Raw genomic sequence first — 25699 nt, 5'->3', positions numbered from 1 at the left:
GAAGTAACTAGCAAAAACTCATTTGTGCAAATCTGGCTAATTTATTTTTATATAGTGCCCTTTGCAAAGAGTGACTTGGAACACTGCAGATATTTTCAAAATGGAAAATTAACTTGAAATTAGCATATGAATTAAAGATTGTAATTATTCAAAAATCTCACATACTGAGCCATCATAACTCTTAATCCTTTATGGATCTTAGTCCAGTATGGATTGGACACACGTACTTATTTAGGGAAGCAAACTGGGGCCAAGGAACTGGGAGAGAAGAGTACTACTGACTGCACTGCAGTACTAAGCATATGTTTATTTAAATATTTCATCTTTCATATTTCATTTTTAATTTTGCCAGGTATACACTGTAGCATAGTATATTATATGAAAAATAAGCATTACAACCGCAAAAGTAGTATCTGAAACTTGTTTTGCTATGTGACATTGGAAATTGTTGAAGGTTGTTATAATAATTTTAGAGCTGAAACAGTGTCACAAAAATAAAAATAAAAATGTAAATCTATAGCATCAAGTCATATCATTTGTATTTCTATTTTCAGTAATGCTATTCATTTTTTTTTTGTATATTTGTTTTCACTTGCACTGTTTATTGATGAAACTGATTTTAGTATCATCTTAAGGTCCTAAATATTATTTCATCAATTTGTTATGTCCCAGTTTATTAGCTATTGATTAATTCAATTCTTCCTAAAGGAAGCTCAGCTGATAAAAAGGACCTATTAGACAACTTTAACAGGATCAAAAATTCCAAACCAATTTAGTAGCTCTAAAAAAAGTGGCACCAGTTCATTAATAAAACAATGTAATGCGCTGTGTCAGTTGGTCTGTTGCTTTAGTTTGATCAATAGTATCGAGCTGCATATTTCTTAGCTTGTGCCCAGACTCCTGCAGCATTACTCTTACTCTTTTACATTTCTGGATACACAGCACTGGTTTGAAACTCCTTCCAGCACTGGAATCTTTTACTAAAATCAAGCATTTGTCAGCCATTCAGTGTTTTATGATAGTGTCTTGCACCATTCCTTTAATTATTATATTTACCTTTTAGAAGTGCATAAGGCACATGTTCATTTGTTTGTTTTGTTCATTTTTCCACCTACGATATATTTTGGTTTAATATATTTAATGCCTGTCAAAATACATCAGTCAGGCTTTTCAGTTACATGCCATCTTTTCTAAGCTTACCAGTGGCATATGTTTTGTGTCCATCAAATGGCATACCTGTCATTCCTGTGTTTATGTGCAGTACTTGCTGCAAAACTGACCTCCTCATAGGCTGCTTACCTTTGCATATTTGATGCCTGGAATGTGCTATGTATAAGTTTAAAAAATGTGGAGTGACCTGACCTTCCCACATCAAGCATCATAAATAAATATGACCGTGATAGCATATGAGGCTATTGAATGTGTGCATCATAATAAACCTTCAATTAATTCATCTCTATATTGCTCTGTTCTAAAACATAGTAAAATAAAGTTGATTTGTGACAAGGTATGGCTGCTGTCGAGGTAAATACAGCAGTTGCTTTGAACTAGATATGTTGAAATTTATTCAAATAAAACATCAGTACAAACATTCAAGATAAGGGTAACAGTAAGTCTTCTTCTTCTTCTTTCGGCTGCTCCCATTAGGGGTCGCCACAGCGGATCATCTTCTTCCATATCTTTCTGCTCTTTGCATCTTGTTCTGTTACTCCCATCACCTGCATGTCCTCTCTCACCACATCCATAAACCTTCTCTTAGGCCTTCCTTTTTTTCTCTTGCCTGGCAGCTTTATCCTTAGCATCCTTCTCCCAATATACTCAGCATCTCTTCTCTGCACCAGCGCAATCTCGCCTCTCTGACTTTGTCTACCAACCGTACAACTTGAGCTGACCCTCTAATGTATTCATTTCTAATCCTGTCCATCCTCGTCACACCCAGTGCAAATCTTAGCATCTTTAACTCTGCTACCTCCCACTCTGTCTCCTGCTTTCTGGTCAATGCCACCGTCTCCAACCCATATAACATAGCTGGTCTTACTACTATCCTGTAGACCTTCCCTTTCACTCTTGCTGATATCCGTCTGTCACAAATCACTCCTGACACTCACAACCCATTCCACCCTGCCTGCACTCTGTTTTTCACCTCTAATCCACAATCCCCATTACTCTGTACTGTTGATCCCAAGTATTTAAACTCGTCCACCTTCGCCAACTCTACTCCTTGCATCCTCACCATTCCACTGACCTCCCTCTCATTTACACACATGTATTCTGTCTTGTTCCTACTGACCTTCATTGCTTTCCTCTCTAGAGCATATCTCCACCTTTCCAAGGTCTCCTCAGCCTGCTCCCTACTATCGCTACAGATCACAATGTCATCAGCAAACATCATAGTCCACAGGGACTTCTGTCTAATTTCATCTGTCAACCTGTCCATCACCATTGCAAATAAGAAAGGGCTCAGAGCTGATCCCTGATGTAATTCCACCTCCACCTTGAATGCATCCATCACTCCTATCGCAGACCTCACCACGGTCACACTTCCCTCGTACATATCCTGTACAACTCTTACATACTTCTCTGCCACTCCCGACTTCCTCATACAATACCACAATTCCTCTCGAGGCACCCTGTCATATGCTTTCTCCAGGTCTACAAAGTCGTAATGCAACTCCTTCTGGCCTTCTCTATACTTCTCCGTCAACACCCTCAGAGCAAACATTGCATCTGTGCTTCTCTTTTGTTGGCATGAAACCATACTGCTGCTCACTAATCATCACCTCCCTTCTTAGTCTAGCTTCCACTACTCTTTCCCATAACTTCATGCTGTGGGCTTATCAATGTTATCCCCCCATAATTACTACAGTCCTGCACATCCCCCTTATTCTTAAATATCGGTACCAATGCACTTCTTCTCCACTCCTCAGGCATCCTCTCACTTTCTATTAAGCAATCTGGTTAAAAACCCCACTTCCATCTCTCTTAAACACCTCCATGCTTCCACAGGTATGTCATCTGGACCAACGGCTTTTCCATTCTTCATCCTCTTCATAGCTGTCCTTACTTCCTCCTTGTTAATCCATTGCACTTCCTGATTCACTATCTCCACATCATCTAACCTCTCCTCTCTCTCGTTCTCTTCATTCATCAGCCTCTCAAAGTACTCTTTCCATCTGCTCAACACACTCTCCTCGCTTGTGAGTACGTTTCCATCTTTATCCTTTATTACCTTAACCTGCTGCACATCTTTCCCAGCTCTGTCCTTCTGTCTAGCCAATCGGTACAGGTCCTTTTCTCCCTCCTTAGTGTCCAACCTCTCATACATCTCATCATACGCTTTTTCTTTAGCCTTCGCCACCTCTCTCTTCACCTTGCGCCTTATCTCCTTGTACTCTTGTCTACTTTCTGCATCTCTCTGACTATCCTAGTTCTTCTTTGCCATCCTCTTCCTCTGTATACTCTCCTGTACTTCCCCATTCCACCACCAGGTTTCCTTTTCTTCCTTCCTCTGTCCAGATGTCACGCCAAGCACCATTCTTGCTGTCACCCTTACTACTTCTGCTGTAGTTTCCCAACTGTCAGGGAACTCTTCACTACCACCCAGTGCCTGTCTCACCTTCTCCCTAAACTCAACCTTGCAGTCTTCCTCTTTCAGATTCCACCATTTGATCCTTGGCTCTGCCCTCACTCTCTTCCTCTTTTTGATCTCCAACATCATCCTACAGACCACCATCCTATGCTGCTTAACTACACTTTCCCCTGCCACCACTTTACAGTCTTCAGTCTCCTTCAGATTGATTCTTCTACATAGGATGTAATCTACCTGTGTGCATCTTCCTCCACTCTTGTACATAACCCTATGTTCCTCCCTCTTCTTATAATGCGTATTCACCACTGCCATGTCCATCTTTTTGGCAAAATCCACTATCCTCTGACCTTCTTCATTCCTCTCCTTGACACCATACCTACCCATCACCTCCTCGTCTCCTCTGTTCCCTTCATCAACATGTCCATTGAAATCCGCTCCAATCACCACTTGCTGTCCCTTGGGTACACTGTTCATCATTTCATCCAACTCATTCCAAAATTCTTCTTTCTCATCCATTGCACACCCAACTTGCAGGGCATATGCACTAACAACATCCATCATCACACCTCCAATTTCCAGCTTCATAATCCGACACTCTTTTCACCTCCAAAACACTCTTGACATACTGTTCCTTCAGAATAACCCCTACTTCATTTCTCCTCCTATCCACACCATGATATAACAATTTGAATCCACCTCCGATTCACCTGGCCTTACTCCCCTTCCATTTAGTCTCTTGCACACACAATATATCAACCTTCCTTCTCTCCATCATATCTGCTAACTCTCCCCTTACCAGTCATACTGCCAACATTCAAAGTTTCTACCCTCAGTGCCACTATCTTTACCTTCCTCCTCTCCTCCTGCCCCCGGACACATCTCCCCCTCTTCTTCTCCTTCTTATTCTTCTTCTTCAGCCAACAGTAGCTTAATTTCTTCCAGCACCCTGTTGGCTAACCGTACTGGTGGTGGTCGTTGTTAACCCGGGGCTCGACCGATCCGGTATGGAAATTTGTAGTGTTGTCCACATATTGAAATGGTAAAATTTTACACTGGATGCCCTTCCCGATGTAACCCTCCCCATTTTTCCGGGCTTGGGGCCAGCACAAAGAAACACACTGGTTTGTGCATCCCCTGTGGCTGGGTTAAGGGTAACAGTAAGTATGATTCCCAAAAGCCCACAAAACTTAAAGGCAGGCCAAAGACATATTCATTAAATTATTGTGGACAACTCAAGATGTTAAGTTTATGTATTTCATAGTTTTTGGATTAGTACTTTTGTGAAATTTAGTAGTTCTGGTGTTGATTGACCTGAAGTGTTTACAAGGGTGAAGGAGAGTGAGTGGGAATGACCTAGCTGGGCATGTCAAAAAGATCATTCATTATTTTATCAGCTTCTGTGTCATCCTCTTGTCCTTCCCTGACTTTTCCTACACTGCAAATGCCCATGTTGTTGTAACTCTGAAATTCTATTAAAAATATTATGAATTATATCTTTCTTTTTTTTTATACTTAAGACACCCTATTACCACCACAAGTAACACTGAACGTTGGTACCCAGGTGTGAATTGCTGCATATCAACTCCAGTTCGCATTTGCTTCAACAAATCTTCTCAAGTAGCTATTGTTGACATTACCGAACATTACTTCCCAGATGTGAATTGCTGTTTTTCTTCTGCAGACTAGAAACTAGAAAATAATCACAATAATCACAGAACAAGATGTCACACTTATAATTAATCACAATGTTTCATTTCCTGTGACGGAGAATATAAATAACAAATCTTAAAACCCCTCCTTTAACCGCCACCTTATCGTAGTGGAGGGGTTTGCGTGTCCCAATGATCCTAGGAGCTCTGTTGTCTGGGGCTTTATGCCCCTGGTAGGGCCACCCAAGGCAAACTGGTCCTAGGTGAGGGATGAGACAAAGAGCGGTTAAACAAACCTTCTATGATGAATGAATACTTTGGACGGCCTTTTCCCTTGCCCAGACGCGGGTCACCGGGGCCCCCCTCTGAAGCCAGGCCTGGAGGTGGGGCTTGATGGCGAGTGCCTGGTGGCCAGGCCTGCACCCATGGGGCTCGGCCGGGCAAAGCCAGAAGAGGCAACTTGGGTCCCCCTTCCCATGGGCTCACTACCTATGGGACGGGCCAAGGAGGTCAGGTGCAGTGTGAGTTGGGTGGTGGCCGAAGGCGGGGACCTTGGCGGTCCGATCCTCAGCTACAGAAGCTGGCTCTTGGGACGTGGAATGTCACCTCTCTGAAGGGGAAGGAGCCTGAGCTAGTGCGCGAGGTAGAGAGGTTCCGGCTAGATATAGTCGGACTCACCTCGACGCACAGCTTGGACTCTGGAACCAATCTCCTTGAGAGGGGCTGGACTATCTACCACTCTGGAGTTGCCCCCGGTGAGAGGCGCCGAGCGGGTGTGGGTATACTTATTGCCCTCCGACTTGGAGCCTGTTCATTGGAGTTTACCCCGGTGGACGAGAGGGTAGCCTCCCTCCGCCTTCGGGTGGGGGGATGGGTCCTAACTGTTGTTTGTGTGTATGCACCGAACAGCAGTTCGGAGTACCCACCCTTTTTGGAGTCCCTGGAGGGGGTGCTAGAGGGCATACCTTCTGGGGACTCCCTCGTACTCACGTGGGCAATGACAGTGAGACCTGGAAGGGTGTGATTGGGAGGAATGCCCCCCCCCCCGATCCTGAACCCGAGTGTTGTTTTGTTATTGACTTCTGTGCTCGTCACGGATTGTCCATAACAAACACCATGTTCAAGCATAAGGGTGTTCATATGTGCACTTGGCACCAGGACACCCTAGGCCTCAGTTCGATGATCGACTTTGTGGTTGTGTCGTTGGACTTGCAGCCACATGTCTTGGACACTCGGGTGAAGAGAGGGGTGGAGCTGTCAACTGATCACCACCTGGTGGTGAGTTGGCTTTGATGGTGGGGGAGGATGCCGGTCAGGCCTGGTAGGCCCAAACGTGTTGTGAGGGTCTGCTGGGAACGTCTGGCAGAGCCCCCTGTCAGATGTAGCTTCAACTTCTACCTCCGGCAGAACTTCGACCACATCTCTAGGGAGGTAGGGGATAATGAGTCCGAATGGGCCATGTTCCGTGCCTCTATTATTGAGGCGGGTGACTGGAGCTGTGGCCGTAAGGTGGTCGGTGCCTGTAGTGGCGGCAATCCCCGAACCCGTTGGTGGATACCGGCGGTGAGGGATGCCGTCAAGCTGAAGAAGGAGTCCTACAGGACCCTTTTGTCCTGCGGGACTCTGGAGGCAGCTGATAGGTACCGGCAGGCCAAGCGGAATGCAGCAAATGGTGGTTGCTGAGGCAAGAACTCGGGCGTGGGAGGAGTTTGGAGGGGCCATGGAGAACAACTTTCGGACGGCTTCGAGGAGATTCTGGTCCACCGTCCGGCGTCTCAGGAGGGGGAAGCAGTGCAGTGTCAACAATATATATGGTGGGGGTGGTGCGCTGCTGACCTCGACTCGGAATGTTGTGGGTCGGTGGGGGGAGTACTTCGAAGACCTCCTCAATCCCACTAACATGTCTTCCAATGATGAAGCAGAGCCTGGGGACTCGGAGGTGGGCTCCTCCATCTCTGGGACTGAGGTCACCGAGGTGGTTAAAAAACTCCTTGGTGGCAGGGCCCCGGGGGTGGATGAGATACGCCTGGAGTTCCTCAAGGCTCTGGATGTTGTAGGGCTGTCTTGGTTGACACATCTCTGCAACATCGCATGGACATCAGGGACAGTGCCTCTGGATTGGCAGACTGGGGTGGTGGTCCCCCTCTTTAAGAAGTGGGACCGGAGGGTGTGTTCCAATTACAGAGGGATCACACTTCTCAGCCTCCCTGGAAAAGTCTATTCGGGGGTTCTGGAGAGGAGGGTCCATCGGATAGTCGAGCCTCGGATTCAGGAGGAACAGTGTGGTTTTCGTCCTGGTCGCGGAACAGTGGACCAGCTCTACACCCTTAGCAGGGTCCTGGAGGGTGCATGGGAGTTTGCCCAACCAGTCTACATGTGTTTTGTGGACTTGGAAAAGGCATTCGACCGTGTCCCTCGGGGAATCCTGTGGGGGGTACTCCAAGAGTATGGGGTACCGGACCTCCTGATAAGGGCTGTTCGGTCCCTGTACGATCGGTGCCAGAGCTTGGTCCGCATTGCTGGCAGTAAGTCGAACCCGTTTCCAGTGAGAGTTGGACTCCGCCAGGGCTGCCCTTTGTCACCAATTCTGTTCATAACTTTTATGGACAGAATTTCTAGGCGCAGCCAGGGCGTTGAGGGGGACCGGTTTGGTGGATTCAGGATTGGGTCACTGCTTTTTGCAGATGATGTTGTCCTGTTTGCTTCATCAGGCCGTGACCTTCAGCTCTCTCTGGATCGGTTCGCAGCTGAGTGTGAAGCGGCTGGGATGGGAATCAGCACCTCCAAATCTGAGACCATGGTCCTCAGCCGGAAAAGGGTGGAGTGCCTTCTCAGGGTTGGTAGCAAGATCCTGCCCCAAGTGGAGGAGTTCATGTATCTCGGGATCTTGTTCACGAGTGAGGGAAGAATGGAGTGTGAGATCGACAGTCGGATCGGTGTGGCATCCGCAGTAATGCGGCCTCTGCATCGGTCTGTCGTGGTGAAAAAGGAGCTGAGCCGCAAGGTGAAGCTCTCAATTTACCAGTCGATCTATGTTCCTACCCTCACCTATGGTCATGAGCTATGGGTAGTGACCGAAAGAACGAGATTGCGAATACAAGCGGCTGAAATGAGTTTCCTCCATAGGGTGTCTGGGATTTCCCTTAAAGATAGGGTGAGAAGCTCAGTCATCCGGCAGGGGCTCAGAGTAGAGCCGCTGCTCCTCCGCATCGAGAGGAGTCAGATGAGGTGGCTCGGGCATCTGATCAGGATGCCTCCTGGACGCCTCCCTGGTGAGGTGTTCCTTGCACATCTAACCAGAAGGAGGCCCAGAGAAAGACCCAGGACACGCTGGAGGGACTATGTCTCTCGGCTGGCCTGGGAACGCCTCGGGATTCCCCCGGAAGAGCTAGAAGAAGTGGCCAGGGAGAGGGAAGTTTGGGCATCTCTGCTCAAGCTGCTGCCCCCACGACCCGACCTCGGATAAGCGGAAGAGAATGGATGGATGGATGGATGAATCTTAAAAGTGTTGGTACCACAGTTATTTCACTATATGAGGAGAGACTGAAAAATTCCCAGAATCGGAAAATAGCACGGGAGCAAGGTATAGTTTTTGACTCTGCTGCTACGTATCATAAGCCTACAGTCTTTTTAATCAACCCACTGAGTGACATCATGCTGATTTGACTGACTGTGTATTTCTGACAACTAATCTACAATTACATCTGTGACTTAAGAACTTTTTTGCTCTGAAAGGCTGACAAAAACACTTCATGTCATATTGAACCCGAAAACACTGATGATCACATTTCTTGACAATGTTTATACTGAACTGTTGAGCCATCTGCAGAGAAGCATCAGGAAGAAAGCGTCTAAGCACAAAACTGCATTTTGCACCATAACAATGCACCTGCACATACTACAGCATCATGACAGCACAACTGCACACACCGTGTTGTGATTGTTTTGACCAGAAAAAATGCAGCTGCTGCCTTGCACTCCCCGAATTTGCTAGATCTCACTCTCTGTGACTTCGTTTTATTCCTAAAAGTAAGTTTCAGACTAGATGATTTGCTACCATGGGTGATATCCAGGAAAATTTGCAGGAGGCTATAGACATGGTAACAAAAGATCAGTACGGGAAAATAGGAGACCCTGACAAATATTGTAGGGTTCCAGCTGATTGAGTAGTGTTGTTTAACGTTTTAGAATTAAATAATGAAGTAGTTTTATGCTGACCTAAATCACAACTTTGGAAAGTCCCTCGTGTCACATTATCTCTTTGGTTTCTTCTGGGTTTCTTCTTGGTATACACAAAATAAACAAAAGAAAACCATAAAGAGTCACCAATAAGATGCCATAAATCTGTTCTGACTGCTGATGTGGACTGTTTTGTAATAAGCATACATGACACTTGTCATTTACAAATGTTCACATATCAAAAGAAATATGGGAGTGTGGTTGCAAATTATTAAACTATTTTTGCCAATAGAAGGTTTTCACTTCATTTGTTGTTTTATGTTCCCAGTTCAATAAAATGTATTATATGGCTTTTCACTAAAATACTGAGGCATATTTTCCCCAGCCACAAAGCTACAATTTTTTTTTTTTATTATACCGACCTTTAAAGTGGAAATATATGCAAACAATATATGCTATGTGCCAAGAAATTATTTATTCTTATATTCTCTCAAACTGTATTGGCTATCAATATATGCTATGTTCCAAGAAATTATTTATTCTTATATTCACTCAAGCTGTATTGGCTATCTATGCTTTTTGGAGGTAGAGCATTAGGGAAGTGTTATCAAGATGTATCGTAAGTAAGAACAAAGGATGTAATGGTTTATTATTGAAGAAATAATAGGCAGTTTTAATGTTAATGTTTCAGTCTGTGAGTACACACTGGGAACTTCGTGACCAATGATTTTAGAAGCAGTACACAACGCCACTGTGCCACCCATACTCTACAGTTCAATAGAAATATTTATATTTAGTTAATCTTTAATTATATTTACCTAACTTTGTACTCAAGTCATTTCCGAAAACTGAACAACAGTGTGTATAATTTACTGTGTCTCTAATAATTTCTTGGGTGTGAAAAATCAAAGTTTTTTAAACTGGAACTGTAAAGAAAAGTATACAATTTCATAGTTTACAAATGATGTTCACTTAATATCAAATTTCCTAGTCTATTGGTAATTCTTGTTTATATTTTTGTAAGCAAATCCCACGAAGTTTGGTGCAAAATATACACAAGTGAGTACTGGTGATGCAGAAAATAAAGTTAACTTGTAGTCTTGTTACCAGTGTTTGGTTTTTTATTTACTATTATCTCAAGTTTTATTGGCTCTAATGAAAGTTGTAAGTACTGCTTCCCGTTAGCAGTATATTGCAAATGAATCTTTGATATTCCTCTTTACAAAGGGTTACATTTAATTTTAGGATTCTGTTATGACAAATAAAATTATAACATTAGTAATATGAATTATGATATGTTAGGGTGTCATGTTTGCGTTGCAGTTATGGCTGCTGCCCAACAGATGTTGAGTTACTGAAGTCTGCACATTGTGTGGGTGTACTGCAGGTTTTCTCCCCACTTCCCAAACATCTGCAAGTTAGCCAACTGTTGATTCTGTATGTCTCTGTGTAAAAGTGTGTGGCAGTGGGCTCTACAATGGAGTTGTGCTTTATCCAGGGTTGGCTCTTATCTTCTGTCTGACAGACTTTCTCCCCAGAACCCTAAATTAGATTAAGGGGTTTTGAGAATGTTATATTATAATAAAATGTAAGATAAATTCAACTATGTTTTTTAATTTGTAATATACTATACAATATACAAGGTGTCTCATAATGAAAAATAGCTGCGGTTTGAATGTAATCTGTTAAATTCAGTCATGATCTTCTGTCATAAGAACTAGGAAAATTTGGCAAACAAGTCCATCAGCTTCGTTTGTTTAGCTAATAGCTATGCTGTTGCAATATCCTATCCTATCTTAAATGTTGAGAAGGTTTCTGATTCAACTATATGTCTTGGTCGATTGTTTCAGATTCGCACTACTCTGCGCAAAGGAGTGCTTCATGGATTCAGTCCTAAGTGCACTTCTACTGGTGTCTTTGATTATGTGTGAAAGAAATCTACTGATTCTACTTTACAAATGTCTTTGAGAATTTTGAAGACCTGGACTAGGGTCCCACACAGTCTTCTGTGTTTGAAAATAAGCAGGTTTACTTCTCTGATTCAGTTGAAATAAGACATGACTTTAAGCCCTAGGATGCACTTGGTTGCTCTCTGTCTTTCTTGTAGCATTATCACCAGAACTGCGTACAATATTCCAGATGTGGTCTCACTAGTGCATTATATAGTTTGAGAATAAGATCCCATGATTTATAATCAGCATCTTTTGTGATATAACCTAACATTTTATTTGCCCTTTCAATTGCTTCTGCGCATTGCTTAGATGATGAAAATGATGTGTCAACATAAACCCCCGAATCCTTTTCAGAAGCTTATTTCTTTAGGACAGTGTCTCCCATATTGTGATGTTACTTTTAGCTACATGTAACTTTTTGCACCTTTGTACATTATACTCCCTTTTCCAAGTGTTCTGAAGCTTGACCAAATTTTCTTGAATTGTTTTTGCTACCTTCATAGTGTCTGCCATTGCTCCAATTTTTGCATCATCTGCAAATCTGTCCCTGATTTCCTATTAGAGAATGATTTGGATGGGTTCTTTTTCACTCAAAAATATATTGGACTTACAAAGATTAAAAAATAAGTATGAATAAATATTTTTTTCCATGCCTGCAGACTGATGGGCACCGTGTATTTCAAAATGTTAATGATGTGACTTACAAGAGGTAAGGTGATAGTAAGTAAGTTGCTTTTGGGGAACCATTAAGATGATTCTTAAAAAACAAAATGTACCTGTTAAAATATATTTTTGCAATACATTTTAACAGGTACACTTTGATGATTTTTTGGAGGTTGTTGAGGTTTCCATAAGTAAAATACAATCAAGCATCTAAATAACCTATATTTTATACATTGTTTTTTATAATGTTATTTTGTTTTTTACAATGTAATCTGACTGTCCATAATGTGTTTTATTTGGCAATTTTTATAGCGATTAGTTTAAACATTTTTTATGTAAATTCATTAATGTAATATGATAGCAAAAGGTGATGTATAGATCAAAAACTTAAATCAACAAATAAAGAAGGGTGGATATCTAATATTTTTAAAGTGTTTGTAAGATATCAAACTGGACTGTTTTGTAGCCGTGCAATTCTCTTAACCTCATTTTCCTATGTTTCCTTTAAGGATTTGCAGGATTCTCCTTTCTCTCTCTTTCTCTTTATAATATATATGACTAACATTTTTCTTGCAATTAAGCTCTCCTGAGTATGCAGGCTGATACAGTATAGTCCAATAGAAAAGAACCACTCAGAAAAAAGCATCTGTACAAGAGGCATTTTAGCACAGTGAGTGGCAGGAAACCTAGAGAGTGTATAGTTGAAAGACAGATGAAAGAACATAAATGGAAAGCAGTTTTACTCCACATAAATCCAAATTGAAATTGCACTGACTATTTATGGTACTATGAAAGCAAATCAGAGAGCAAGGAACAAAAGGTAAAATTCTGAAAGACCTTGGATGGGGAGACAAAGTCACTTAAAGGAGAGCAGGGAGCTGTGGCCAGTGGAGCCATCATGCTGGCCTCTTTAAAACAGTATCTGCTAATTAGAGTTTTGTTTGTGACAGTGACGGGAAAAAGCTAGAATACAGCTATGGGCTCTCCCACTTCAATCGGATAGCTCTTCAAGTACTGATGCAATTTATTGTATAGTTGACATCCACATAAGACTGTGCAAACCAAGTATGTGAAATCTTAAATGCCACATATAATGAAAAAGATTTGTCCTATTAGTGTGTGACATTAACTGAGTTTGTGTGCAGAATCCAATGATTAGCATTTTTTTATACAAGGATGTCTGACTGACCTTCAACAAGTTTTATACACATGCCATCACATATGACTTTAGCCTCAACCTCTGTAATGATTAAATGTAAGGGTCATGAAAGTTCCAGGTAAATCTCATTTTGTGTGTTGTATTGTTTTTTAAGTGCTGCCTGTATTAACATCTTAAGCAGTACCTGTACCATTCATGTCCTAGATGGAGGTCACACAGATAAACACTACAAATAACATAAAATACGTAAAATTGCAGAGTATCTCAGTGGTAGAACTGTATGAATTTTAATTATTCATTGTTTTAATGTCAAGGTAATTTTCATGTGTATATAGTGCACATGCTGTAGCACAATGAAATATTAGTTTGTTGACCCACTTCATGCTCATCTACTTTTAGAGTGATTTTTGCATTTACTTCTAACACAAACATGACCTTTAGGGGATAGATAGATAGATAGATAGATAGATAGATAGATAGATAGATAGATAGATAGATAGATAGATAGATAGATAGATAGATAGATAGATAGATAGATAGATAGATAGATAGATCGGTTGAAATTTCAGCATTAACAGAAGCCAACACACAAGATGAAACAGTGAGACAGTTAGATGGATATTAATTACAAACAAAATTAATATATTAAAATGTTAGGAAAACATGCAGGTAATGTTGATTAGATGTAATCTTGTATAATCAAATAGCATTTCTAAAAAAATGCTAAACCTCAGGTAGGGCTCCCTGAAGCAGTGTGGTAGAATCTGCCTTGTGCTAAAGGTGTAGGGCATCATGCAGAGGATATGAGACATTCCTTGTAGCCAGCAGCTCATTCAACAACCTCTGCTTCTGCCTCCAGTGAATCCAGGCTATGACCCATAATTAAGCCAGTCTTCCTGATTAATTTAATAGGTCTGTTGGCAAAATACCACCACATTTATGCTGGAGACAGACAGAACCCCACTGAACCCATGGTTCTTGCTTAAAGGGAATGCTTTACCAGTATAAGCCAGTTGTCTACACAACCCCTTCCCTAAAAGTCTTACAACATGTAGATAATCAATTTCTCTCTCTTTTACAAAAATTATGTCCCAGGTCTCACTCAAGCACATTCAGTGATTGTAATTCAACCATATTGCTTGAGTCTTTCGTGTATGTACTCTACTATACTCATCTTAAGACGTGGTATCGTCGACTTCAGTAAGTTGGTGAGGTAATAAGTTGGGCTGCATAATTATTAGTATATTAATCACTATTACGATTGTGACTGCCATGATACACTCATGCGAAGTGGTGATTACTTCATGTCAGTTGGTAGGGCGCTCCCACTCTCTGCAAGATCCAGCTTTCCGAGTTCCAAATTGCTCTCAAGGGCAAATAAGTGTTGTAATCAAGCATGGAAAACCTTTACTTAGTGCGAGTGCTTTTATTGTTGTTTACATACCTGTATAAGAATACTTTAAGGTTATGTTCCCAATTATGCCTTAATCTTCCATTATTATAAATTAAGATGTTATTATCCATCCATCCATCCATCCATCCATTGTCTCCCGCTTATCCGAGGTCGGGTCGCGGGGGCAGCAGCTTGAGCAGAGATGCCCAGACTTCCCTCTCCCCGGCCACTTCTTCTAGCTCTTCCGGGAGAATCCCAAGGCGTTCACAGGCCAGTCGAGAGACATAGTCCCTCCAGCGTGTCCTGGGTCTTCCCCGGGGCCTCCTCCCGGTTAGACGTGCCCGGAACACCTCACCAGGGAGGCGTCCAGGAGGCATCCTGATCAGATGCCCGAGCCACCTCATCTGACTCCTCTCGATGCGGAGGAGCAGCGGCTCTACTCTGAGCCCCTCCCGGATGACTGAGCTTTTCACCCTATCTTTAAGGGAAAGCCCAGACACCCTGCGGAGGAAACTCATTTCAGCCGCTTGTATTCGCGATCTCGTTCTTTCGGTCACTACCCATAGCTCATGACCATAGGTGAGGGTAGGAACATAGATCGACTGGTAAATTGAGAGCTTCGCCTTGCGGCTCAGCTCCTTTTTCACCACGACAGACCGATGCAGCGCCCGCATTACTGCGGATGCCGCACCGATCCGCCTGTCGATCTCACGCTCCATTCTTCCCTCACTCGTGAACAAGACCCCGAGATACTTGAACTCCTCCACTTGGGGCAGGATCTCGCTACCAACCCTGAGAAGGCACTCCACCCTTTTCCGGCTGAAGACCATGGTCTCGGATTTGGAGGTGCTGATTCTCATCCCAGCCGCTTCACACTCGGCTGCGAACCGATCCAAAAAGAGCTGAAGATCACGGCCTGATGAAGCAAACAGGACAACATCATCTGCAAAAAGCAGTGACCCAATCCTGAGCCCACCAAACCGGACCCTCTCAACGCCCTGGCTGCGCCTAGAAATTCTGTCCATAAAAGTTATGAACAGAATCGGTGACAAAGGGCAGCCCTGGCGGAGTCCAACTCTCACTGGAAATGGGTTCGACTTACTGCCGGCAATGCGGACCAAGCTCTGGCACCGATCGTACAGGGACTGAACACCCCTTATCAGGGGGGCCGGTACCCCATACTCTCGGAGTACCCCCCACAGGATTCCCCGAGGGACACGGTCGAATGCCTTTTCCAAGTCCACAAAACACATGTAGACTGGTTGGGCAAACTCCCATGCACCCTCCAGGACCCTGCTAAGGGTATAGAGCTGGTCCACTGTTCCGCGACCAGGACGAAAACCACACTGTTCCTCCTGAATCCGAGGCTCGACTATCCGACGGACCCTCCTCTCCAGGACCCCTGAATAGACTTTTCCAGGGAGGCTGAGGAGTGTGATCCCTCTGTAGTTGGAACACACCCTCCGATCCCCCTTCTTAAAGAGGGGGACCACCACCCCGGTCTGCCAATCCAGAGGCACTGTCCCTGATGTCCATGCGATGTTGCAGAGGCGTGTCAGCCAAGACAGTCCTACAACATCCAGAGCCTTGAGGAACTCCGGGCGTATCTCATCCACCCCTGGGGCCCTGCCACCAAGGAGTTTTTTGACCACCTCGGTGACCTCAGTCCCAGAGATGGGGGAGCCCACCTCTGAGTCCCCAGGCTCTGCTTCCTCATTGGAAGGCATGTTAATGGGATTGAGGAGGTCTTCGAAGTATTCCCCCCACCGACCCACAACGTCCCGAGTCGAGGTCAGCAGCGCACCATCCCCACCATATACAGTGTTGACACTGCACTGCTTCCCCTTCCTGAGACGCCGGATGGTGGACCAGAATCTCCTCGAAGCCGTCTGAAAGTCGTTCTCCATGGCCTCCCCAAACTCCTCCCACGCCCGAGTTTTTGCCTCAGCAACCACCAAAGCCGCATTCCGCTTGGCCTGCCGGTACCTATCAGCTGCCTCCGGGGTCCCACAGGACAAAAGGGTCCTGTAGGACTCCTTCTTCAGCTTGACGGCATCCTTCGCCGCCGGTGTCCACCAACGGGTTCGGGGATTGCCGCCGACAGGCACCGACCACCTTACGGCCACAGCTCCGGTCAGCTGCCTCAACAATAGAGGCACGGAACATGGCCCATTCGGACTCAATGTCCCCCACCTCCCTCGGGATGTGGTCGAAGTTCTGCCGGAGGTGGGAGTTGAAGCTACTTCTGACAGGGGGCTCTGCCAGACGTTCCCAGCAGACCCTCACAACACGTTTGGCCCTACCACGCCTGACCGGCATCCTCCCCCACCATCGAAGCCAACTCACCACCAGGTGGTGATCAGTTGACAGCTCCGCCCCTCTCTTCACCCGAGTGTCCAAGACATGTGGCCGCAAGTCCAACGACACGAGCACAAAGTCGATCATCGAACTGAGGCCTAGGGTGTCCTGGTGCCAAGTGCACATATGAACACCCCTATGCTTGAACATGGTGTTCGTTATGGACAATCCGTGACGAGCACAGAAGTCCAATAACAAAACACCGCTCGGGTTCAGATTGGGGGGGCCATTCCTCCCAATCACGCCCTTCCAGGTCTCACTGTCATTGCCCACATGAGCATTGAAGTCTCCCAGCAGAACGAGGGAGTCCCCAGAAGGTATGCCCTCTAGCACCCCCTCCAGGGACTCCAAAAAGGGTGGGTACTCTGAACTGCTGTTCGGTGCATACGCACAAACAACAGTTAGGACCCGTCCCCCCACCCGAAGGCGAAGGGAGGCTACCCTCTCGTCCACCGGGGTAAACCCCAATGTACAGGCTCCAAGTTGGGGGGCAATAAGTATACCCACACCTGCTCGGCGCCTCTCACCGGGGGCAACTCCAGAGTGGTACAGAGTCCAGCCCCTCTCAAGGAGATTGGTTCCAGAGTCCAAGCTGTGCGTCGAGGTGAGTCCGACTATATCTAGCCGGAACCTCTCAACTTCGCGCACTAGCTCAGGCTCCTTCCCCTTCAGAGAGGTGACATTCTACGTCCCAAGAGCCAGTTTCTGTAGCCGAGGATCGGACCGCCAAGGTCCCCGCCTTCGGCCACCACCCAACTCACACTGCACCCGACCTCCTTGGCCCCTCCCATAGGTGGTGAGCCCATGGGAAGGGGGACCCACGTTGCCTCTTCGGGCTGTGCCCGGCCAAGCCCCATGGGTGCAGGCCCGGCCACCAGGCGCTCGCCATCGAGCCCCACCTCCAGGCCTGGCTCCAGAGTGGGGCCCCGGTGACCCGCGTCCGGGCAAGGGAAAACGCCGTCCAAAATTGTTTTTCTTCATAGGAGGTTTGTTTAACCGCTCTTTGTCTCATCCCTCACCTAGGACCAGTTTGCCTTGAGTGGCCCTACCAGGGGCATAAAGCCCCGGACAACAGAGCTCCTAGGAAAGAAGATGTTATTATATACTTTAATTTTTACATATTCATGCAGCTCTTCTTATCCTAATATTGCAATACCCCAATTTATTCATTCATTCATTTTTCTACATTTGACATTTTTGAATAGTTAGTGGTGTGATGGATAGTTTTTTGTTTTTTTGGGAAGTAACATTTATTTTAAAATAAGTTATGTATGTGCTCTACTTAATTTTTACTTCCTTATTATTTGAGTATCAGTAATTTACAGCTTTTACTGTACTACAAAAAGCAGCGACACAGGTACATTTTAATAAGTGTGCTGTGCCTTTATTGTAAAAATAAAAAAGAACCAGTTTTAGACAAAATTTAAAATTTTTCAACAAACACACCATTGAACAATTTCACATTAACAATTTTTAAGTGCTTCCCTGCAAAATGAAGGTTCTACTGTGCAATATGTATACAGAATCCAGTATATGCAGTTGGTAAGACAAAGTACATATTTCATTTAATTGCAAAGGTAATAATTATAATTTATGTCATTAGCACGTGCCCCTAAAATAAACTTTTGTAATGCATACTCAATAGAACCCTAAATGAGATCAGCAAAAGTAATCTGCCTACAGTATTTACTGTATGTTGAATTTGTAATTGTGCACACATTTGCAAGCACTTTCTTATGTGTAATTCTTGTTTACAGTTGTCCTTGCTAGAAGAAGCAGGATTTGGAGGAGTTCTGCCTTATATTGACCCATGTGACCAGCCAAATGACCAGATGTACTTGAACAAATCATTTGGAATTGCACTCAATCCTGGTGGAGATCCTTCTACACCAGGCTATCCTAGCATTGGTAAGTAAGTTTACAATAATCATTTAAAAAGTTTTAAATGTCCCCACCACCCCACCCTTTGACTCCCTCTGAGGGAGTTCTCCGGAGTTTTTGCTGTTGCTCCTGCTCTCTGTCTGCTCAGCAGGAGCAACCTTCAGCTGCCTCTTGAGTGCTGGCCGCAAGATCCATCCCCTGGCCTCCATTCCCATCTGCCTGCTTCCTCCTGTCTTGCACCGGTTCTCTGTCACTGTTGCCCTTCTTTCTGTTATTTAACCACCATCTTTTCTTTCTTTTTGTTTCATTTCCCCTTATTTTTTTTCCTTCTCTGTCATGCAGGCTCCTTTTTATCTATCCTCTCTATTTGGGTGCAGGTGCAACAAGCCGCTACCTTGGAGGTACAAGTGAGGCATACGATCTTTCTACCCGTCTCTGCACGTGTAGGCAGCGCAATCTGCCAAGTACCCCAATTAACCACAGAGTGAAGTGTGTCTGCACACACACGCACCCAGTTTGAACCTGCACTTCCATTGACACGATTATTTATTTTAAAAGTTGCTTTGTGCCACGGACTATTCATCACAATGTCCTTTTTTCTTTACCACTTTTGATGTTGTGCAAAAGAAAGCTGTTAAAAAAGTGTTCAAATGTTACCTTTTTTGGCTGGCTTTCATGTTCTTTTTGCTTGGTGAGTGTACTGTAATTAAGTTTAGAGTAAGAATGGGCAGTGGTGTAGTTGTGTATTGAATTGTATATATAATGCTCTATACTTTTCTTCGTGAATATGTTAAATAGAAATTACCACCATATCAGGAAAGATTCCTACTGTAGCAACAGCATTGTCATCACAAATGGCTGACACTGGAAACTGAATTCTATTAGACTGCCAACTGAAACACCTCTACTGCAGATAATATCTATGTGGTGTCTGCTACAATAACCAATAATGCAAGATCACTTTTATGGTGTAGGTTATATTGAAAATGTGCAAATTAAAGAAAAGAGTGTTCCTAGAAATTCAAATAGTGTTTTAATATTCATAACCAAGAAGAAGAATTTTACAAACCATATTTTTATTAATAATGTGTTCATTATAAGAGCCAAAGTAATCCTCATCTACGCCAAAATTACTGTCTTGCTAGCAGATCAATATCAAAATGTTTGGAACTTTTGCTTTCATTTTTTTTTTTGCCATTTAAAATATTTAACACTTGATTGTTCTGTGTAATTTTGATTTCAGAAATCATATATTAGCATGCACTTACTGCTGTGCTACTTAGATCTGTGCTTTTCTCTGCTGCAGTAAAGAGCAACCTTTTCAAAGTAGTTTCTCTACTTTCAATGTTTGGCAAGGACTCAGTCACTTTGACAGTACCTGAATAAAAACAACTAAAGTGTCATGCCGTATCCTGTATGTCTTCAATGGTATTGAGCTGAAAGGGCTTCGATGTCTTTATTTGTATGCCACATTCAGTTGAATTAAATTTATTTGTAACAAAATACTCTTTGTATGGCAGCTGCCATGGAGCACTTTGAAGTAAACACATATAGATATTAGCAATATACAATTCAAGTAAAGAAAGAGAACAGCTTATTTATATGGAATAACTATGAAACAGCTATGAAAAAGACAAAGAAAGAAAAAACACAGATCGTGGTTTGGGAAAAATAACTCTTATCTGAGATAATCAGCATGATTTAATAAATATTTGCACAGATTTTACTGGCGGTGTCCTGACTAGGATATGCAGTCCATGCTAAATGTGGTCTTGCTAAGATCCATTGAGGAACAATGATACTGACCTATTAAAAAAGATGTAATGCAGACTGTATTCTTAGACATTAAGTCCTTCATGGAAGAAAACTGTGAGCTAAGAAACGAGTGATGCCAGGCTGTGTGGTCTAATGGTTAAGGTACTTTAAAGCAGCAATCTTCAGTCTCAGTCCTTTAAGGTTTTTGGTCCAATCGATCTCCATATTAATAGACAGCTTTTGCTGTTAATGAAACAAGTTATTTAATCTTTGCCCAGTGAGCACTCTTATCCTGCCTTGACAGGCATTTCTGATATTGTACTGTAGATTTTGTTTTCCTGAAGATGTTATTAAGGTGTTTCTTGGACCAAAGCAGCTTAGCACTTCTTAGTCTTTTACTTATTTTCTTGTTTTCTTTTTCAAGGGCTTTAATTGAAAAGTCATTTCATGATGAGTGCATACACAGTTGCAAGCCACCTTGTAAAAACACATCAGTCAGTTATACATTATAATAACAATATGTATTTAAAGACAGAGATGTCAGTCATGTATTTTAGTTTGGCAAAATTAAGTATCCAGTAATGAGGGTCTGCTGTAATTAATATCTCCCTGTACTGTGATGTAGATTTCCTGTGCATCCTTTATTGCCATGATTTGGTTATTCTAATGATTAAAACTGTTTTCTGTGTGTTTAATTTAATTTGTGTTTTTATGTATGTAAATGGCATATCGTTTAGTAGCTTATTGCATTATAATGTAAGTATGTGAAAAGCTCTGTGCCTGTACTCAATGAAGCATGGTATACAGGAATAAATTAAACAGAATCGAATCCTTAAAGCCATCAGGATTCATTTAAAAAGTGCTCACTGTTCAGGCTTGGTGTTGTGGAAAGATGCTGCTAAGATTCTCTGACCCTTTTATTGAGAAGTAATGTGGCTAGCTTAGGACTGGCAAAATTATACCTTGTTAGGGAACTCTAAGGTGTATTCTCTTCATCACATTGAAATTGTATCCTTCATATTCTGATTAGTAGTATTACTTCATTTTTATGTTTACAATTTTGTGAAACACTGTCATTTCAATGAATGATTACTATTTCTTTTTAACTGCTTAATAAAACTCATACATATATGATGAACAGATTCACCTATAAACTGATGCAATGGAGACAAGAGAAGTGAGATTTACTATAAATTGAGTTCTGTGAGTTCATTTAATCCTTCCCTCAGCTGCTCTTTGAATATTGGACAGACAAAGCATTTACTGTCACTTCATCCAGAGAACCAAGCCAAACGTAGTTTCACTGTTTAACTGTGGGTTGCTAACTGAGGTGGCTTGGAAATACCACAGAGATTTTTTTTTTCTTTTTTACTGTGTACACATGGCTCAACTTCTTTGCTGGTCATTAAACTGCTTGTAGTACATGCCAGTGTAGTTTTCATCTTTTGTTAATTCACACTCATTTGACCATGAATTAATATGTTGCTTAACTGTAAATTGTTCTAAGACATATTTAACATTTATGTAAATGTAGTAACAAATAAAACCATACTTTACATAAAATGCCTGTTTAATCTTATATTGTTTGACATTTCAAACTGATAATGTAAACAGAGAAGTGTAAAAAAAAAAGTTGATGCTGGGATAAATAGTTTGAGGGCCATGAAAAAGAAAGGAAAATAAATTTAGCAATGCAAGGTCACTGAGATTACAGTATCAGTGCTGCTGCAAAAATTAATTTACCATGAAGCTGAGGGCTTCTACTGCTGCTAATATATTACCCTCAATACCTACTGATCTCGTTTAATCATTATCCCTCATGTGCTGCTGTATCGAGTGCTTTTCACAAATCTGCTGCTAAGTAAATTATGCCATATATCCTCCTCACATCAGCAACACTAGTAACAGCCTTAGAGATGTCTGGCTGATATGTTCTGCTGGAGTAATGCCTTCCAGGTTCTCCCTGACATTCTCCGGTGGCTTTTTAGCCTTTGCTAAAATTTTATAGCATGTCTATTCTACATGAACCAAATTGTATTTTTTGCTAAATTTGTAAGTATGTTTTTTTTTTGTTCCTAGGCTTAATTTAGAGCCTCTACTTTTAAAAGTTAGTCAGTATTAATTTCTTTAAGGTGATGATCTCTGATAGACAACAATTGAATTTCCCCTTGGGATTAATAAAGTTTGTTTAGTCTGATCTAATTTAATAGATAACTTTGCTGTGTCACAACATTTAGACCTGGTTCAATTACTTGTAGTGTTTGTTCATTCAAAGATTCTCATTTCTCCCCACAGTCTGAGGACATGCTTGTCAGGTAGAATGGTGATTTGAATTTGAGGGAATTTGTGTGTAGCCTACAGTTATAAGCTAACATCCCCTTTTGGACAGTTTCTTGTCCTGGGCCTTTTGTTGCAGGCAAATGCAATGGTTCTTAGCTGCCCAGAACTGAGAAAGGACTGGGAAAAAAAAAAGAAAATAAGCAGGTGAAATGAGTATTTTCCTCTGTCATGTTTCAGGGGCTGTCCAGATGAGTGCTGTATGCCACTTCTACTGTTACATACTACTGATACAAGGAATAATTTTTTTTTGTATTATAACATTCAATTATGTATGGTGATATTTTCAAAGAAAATAGATTATACTGATACCTTCAGTAGCAACTTTGTATGCATGTGTACAATATTGAGAGTTACACTAGTTGTATTTCTCCAGTTTTGATTGCCATTTTTTTTTAAATGAAACCGACTATTCTGAATCCAATTGCCAGTTGTTCTCAACTGAACTTTAAACAGTAACACTATTATTTTCAAAAACTTGTCTTAAGTTGCTGGTACAATTTTTTGTTTTCTTTACTGGTTAAATCCAGCAATTTGTTTTATAATTATGCTTTCGTGCAATACTGTGCTCCAGCAAATGAAATTAAGCTGTTTAAATAAGACATATGAAATATAAAAAGGTTTTCATACTTCTCACTGAGAGGAGGTACCTTCCACAGCTGTGTAAAATTAATACACATCAATACGGTTTACATGTTTGTAGATTACTTCAATATTAATGTGGAAATCTGCAAAAATAAAAAAAGCATTTTTTTCCACACAGTAGCATAATACAGTCACCCCTTCTGCAATAAAGTTAAATCCACAAATATTTGCTAAACACTCCTAACCCCTAAGTGAAGGTACTGCAACTGTTTTCCAAAATACTAAGTGACCTATGGTAGCAGCTGTAAAATTTCCTATTAAATTGATTTAAATGCATATAGTGTGAGATTAAATTAAACAATTAATCACAAACAAATGATGCATCATGAGCACCATATTTTGGTAAGCTTATGATGCAGTAACTTGTGTGTGAAATACGGCAGGCAGATACTGTACCTTTTTCAGTGGCTGGCACTGTAATTTATCATGATGCTCTTTATGCAAGATCTGTTCGTCCACTTTTTCTATTACAGGTATGTGGGGTATGCTTAAATGACATGTCGTACAAACACATTTACACACAATGAAGCATGTTAACTGTTTATTTTTGTCCCTTGAAGATTTCAAGCAGGCATGTAGAGTTCATTTAATAAGATGACAAGGTTATAGTGAAATTAAGAAGACCTAGATAAAGGGGGTACTATACAGTAGGTGACTGTAACATTAATACCAGCATTATGTTTATTGATATTAGAGAAAGGCTTCCTCTATCACTTCTGTCCTCTCCTTCAGTGAAGCTGAAGATTGTGGCATTCTTATTATGTGAGATGTATCCTCAACTGGGCTATCAGTCTGCTATTTGGACCATCACCTATTATGTTTCTTGTACTGTGAGAGTTTTTTTCGGTTGAGATACTTCCATTGAATGTTATGCACCATCTAAGCTGTTGCTCCTCTTTAGCTACTCTTTGGAAACTAAAATAAAGTGGCCAGGTAAAAGACTTGTTACTACTTTGTCAATTAAGCAAAGCAATATGTAGTTTAGGTGTTTAACTTGTGGGTGGTTAGGTTTAGGATCCTTGAAAGTCTCACTAAGGTTGTTTACTGTACTTGTGTGTCCTACTTCAATGTCTAGAGAGACTATTGAACCAGATAAAGTATGTCTTTAGATAGTGCAAGAAAATGAGAATCCCTGGATGAAACTCCCATAAATCTTTTAAAGGTATTGTACTTGTTCTTTTGCACATAGATGATGTCACCTACAAGCTAACATTGAAGCATTACTCCTTGAAAAACGGGGGCCAGAATACTTTAAAACGCCATTCTGTTTTCATGACTTGCATACCCTGAACAAGAACATGGAGACCTGGAATGCATTCTGTCAGCAAAGGGAATGAGGGATGAATCAGTACTAGGTAGGAATGTTCTTCACGTAGACTACAAACATTGTATCCGTTTAAATATGGCAGTAGACATAGCACATATGTTTATATTGGTAGGTGCAGGGGCATTCAAACATTCTGCAGGAATGTAAATTTCATACACAAAGCTATGCATATGAGATATGAACTGGGCTGAAGTGCTACTGAATTTCCACAGTTTAAAAGTTTCAGACTATCTACTTTAAAATGCACTGACTAAGAATGCAAAAGTAATTCTGTGTAGCTCATCTCATGCCTCATGAAGAAGAAGATTGCTTACTGCACAAATAATACTGAAACCTTCTCATTACACATTTCACTGTTTTGCATACTGAAGGTGTTAAGCTGACTGCTCTGCAATTTCTGTCTCAAACTTACCTCTCTGTTTCAAAGACGTGCAGTGTATTTCTTAGCTTCAACATTTCAGCCATGATTAAGGGTTCACTGAAAGTTATGCAAAGACTTCCATCTTCTGCAGGAAGAGCACATTCTTAAATGGTTTGGTACTTTTCATTCTAGAATGGGAGGTAAACTCCTAACAATGGCCATGGCAAGAGACTGCAGAGCCTTGGCTTGCATCTGTCTCTGCAACATAATTGCTATCCTCTGGTGTGCTTGAGGGTTATTTAAATTTATATGATTTGCATGCAGTCTTTATTTAATATTGTTGCAGTCAATTCGTCTTCCTGGAAATTTGTTTCTTGTATAATGCGTTTTAAGCTACATTTTACATGGTCCATTTTTCCATTTTCATCATTTTTGTATACCTCCAATATAT

At 42.0% G+C, this 25699-nt stretch overlaps 1 protein-coding gene across 2 annotated transcripts in view; it reads left to right on the top strand.

The window, feature by feature from the left end:
• LOC114646412 (inactive N-acetylated-alpha-linked acidic dipeptidase-like protein 2) overlaps positions 1–25699 on the top strand; it is a 1943185-nt gene that overhangs the window by 1100034 nt on the left and 817452 nt on the right. For both annotated transcript variants that reach the window (XM_051923949.1, XM_051923950.1), the window contains one exon: positions 18700–18850. In XM_051923949.1, the coding sequence (XP_051779909.1) occupies positions 18700–18850 (151 nt within the window). The remainder of the gene's footprint in view (positions 1–18699; positions 18851–25699) is intronic.

The sequence above is a fragment of the Erpetoichthys calabaricus genome, chromosome 2 (assembly GCF_900747795.2).
Source record: "Erpetoichthys calabaricus chromosome 2, fErpCal1.3, whole genome shotgun sequence".
Classification (NCBI taxonomy): Eukaryota; Metazoa; Chordata; class Cladistia; order Polypteriformes; family Polypteridae; genus Erpetoichthys; species Erpetoichthys calabaricus.
The sequence above is the reverse complement of the archived record's forward strand: the minus strand, read 5'-3'. Positions and strand labels throughout refer to the sequence as shown.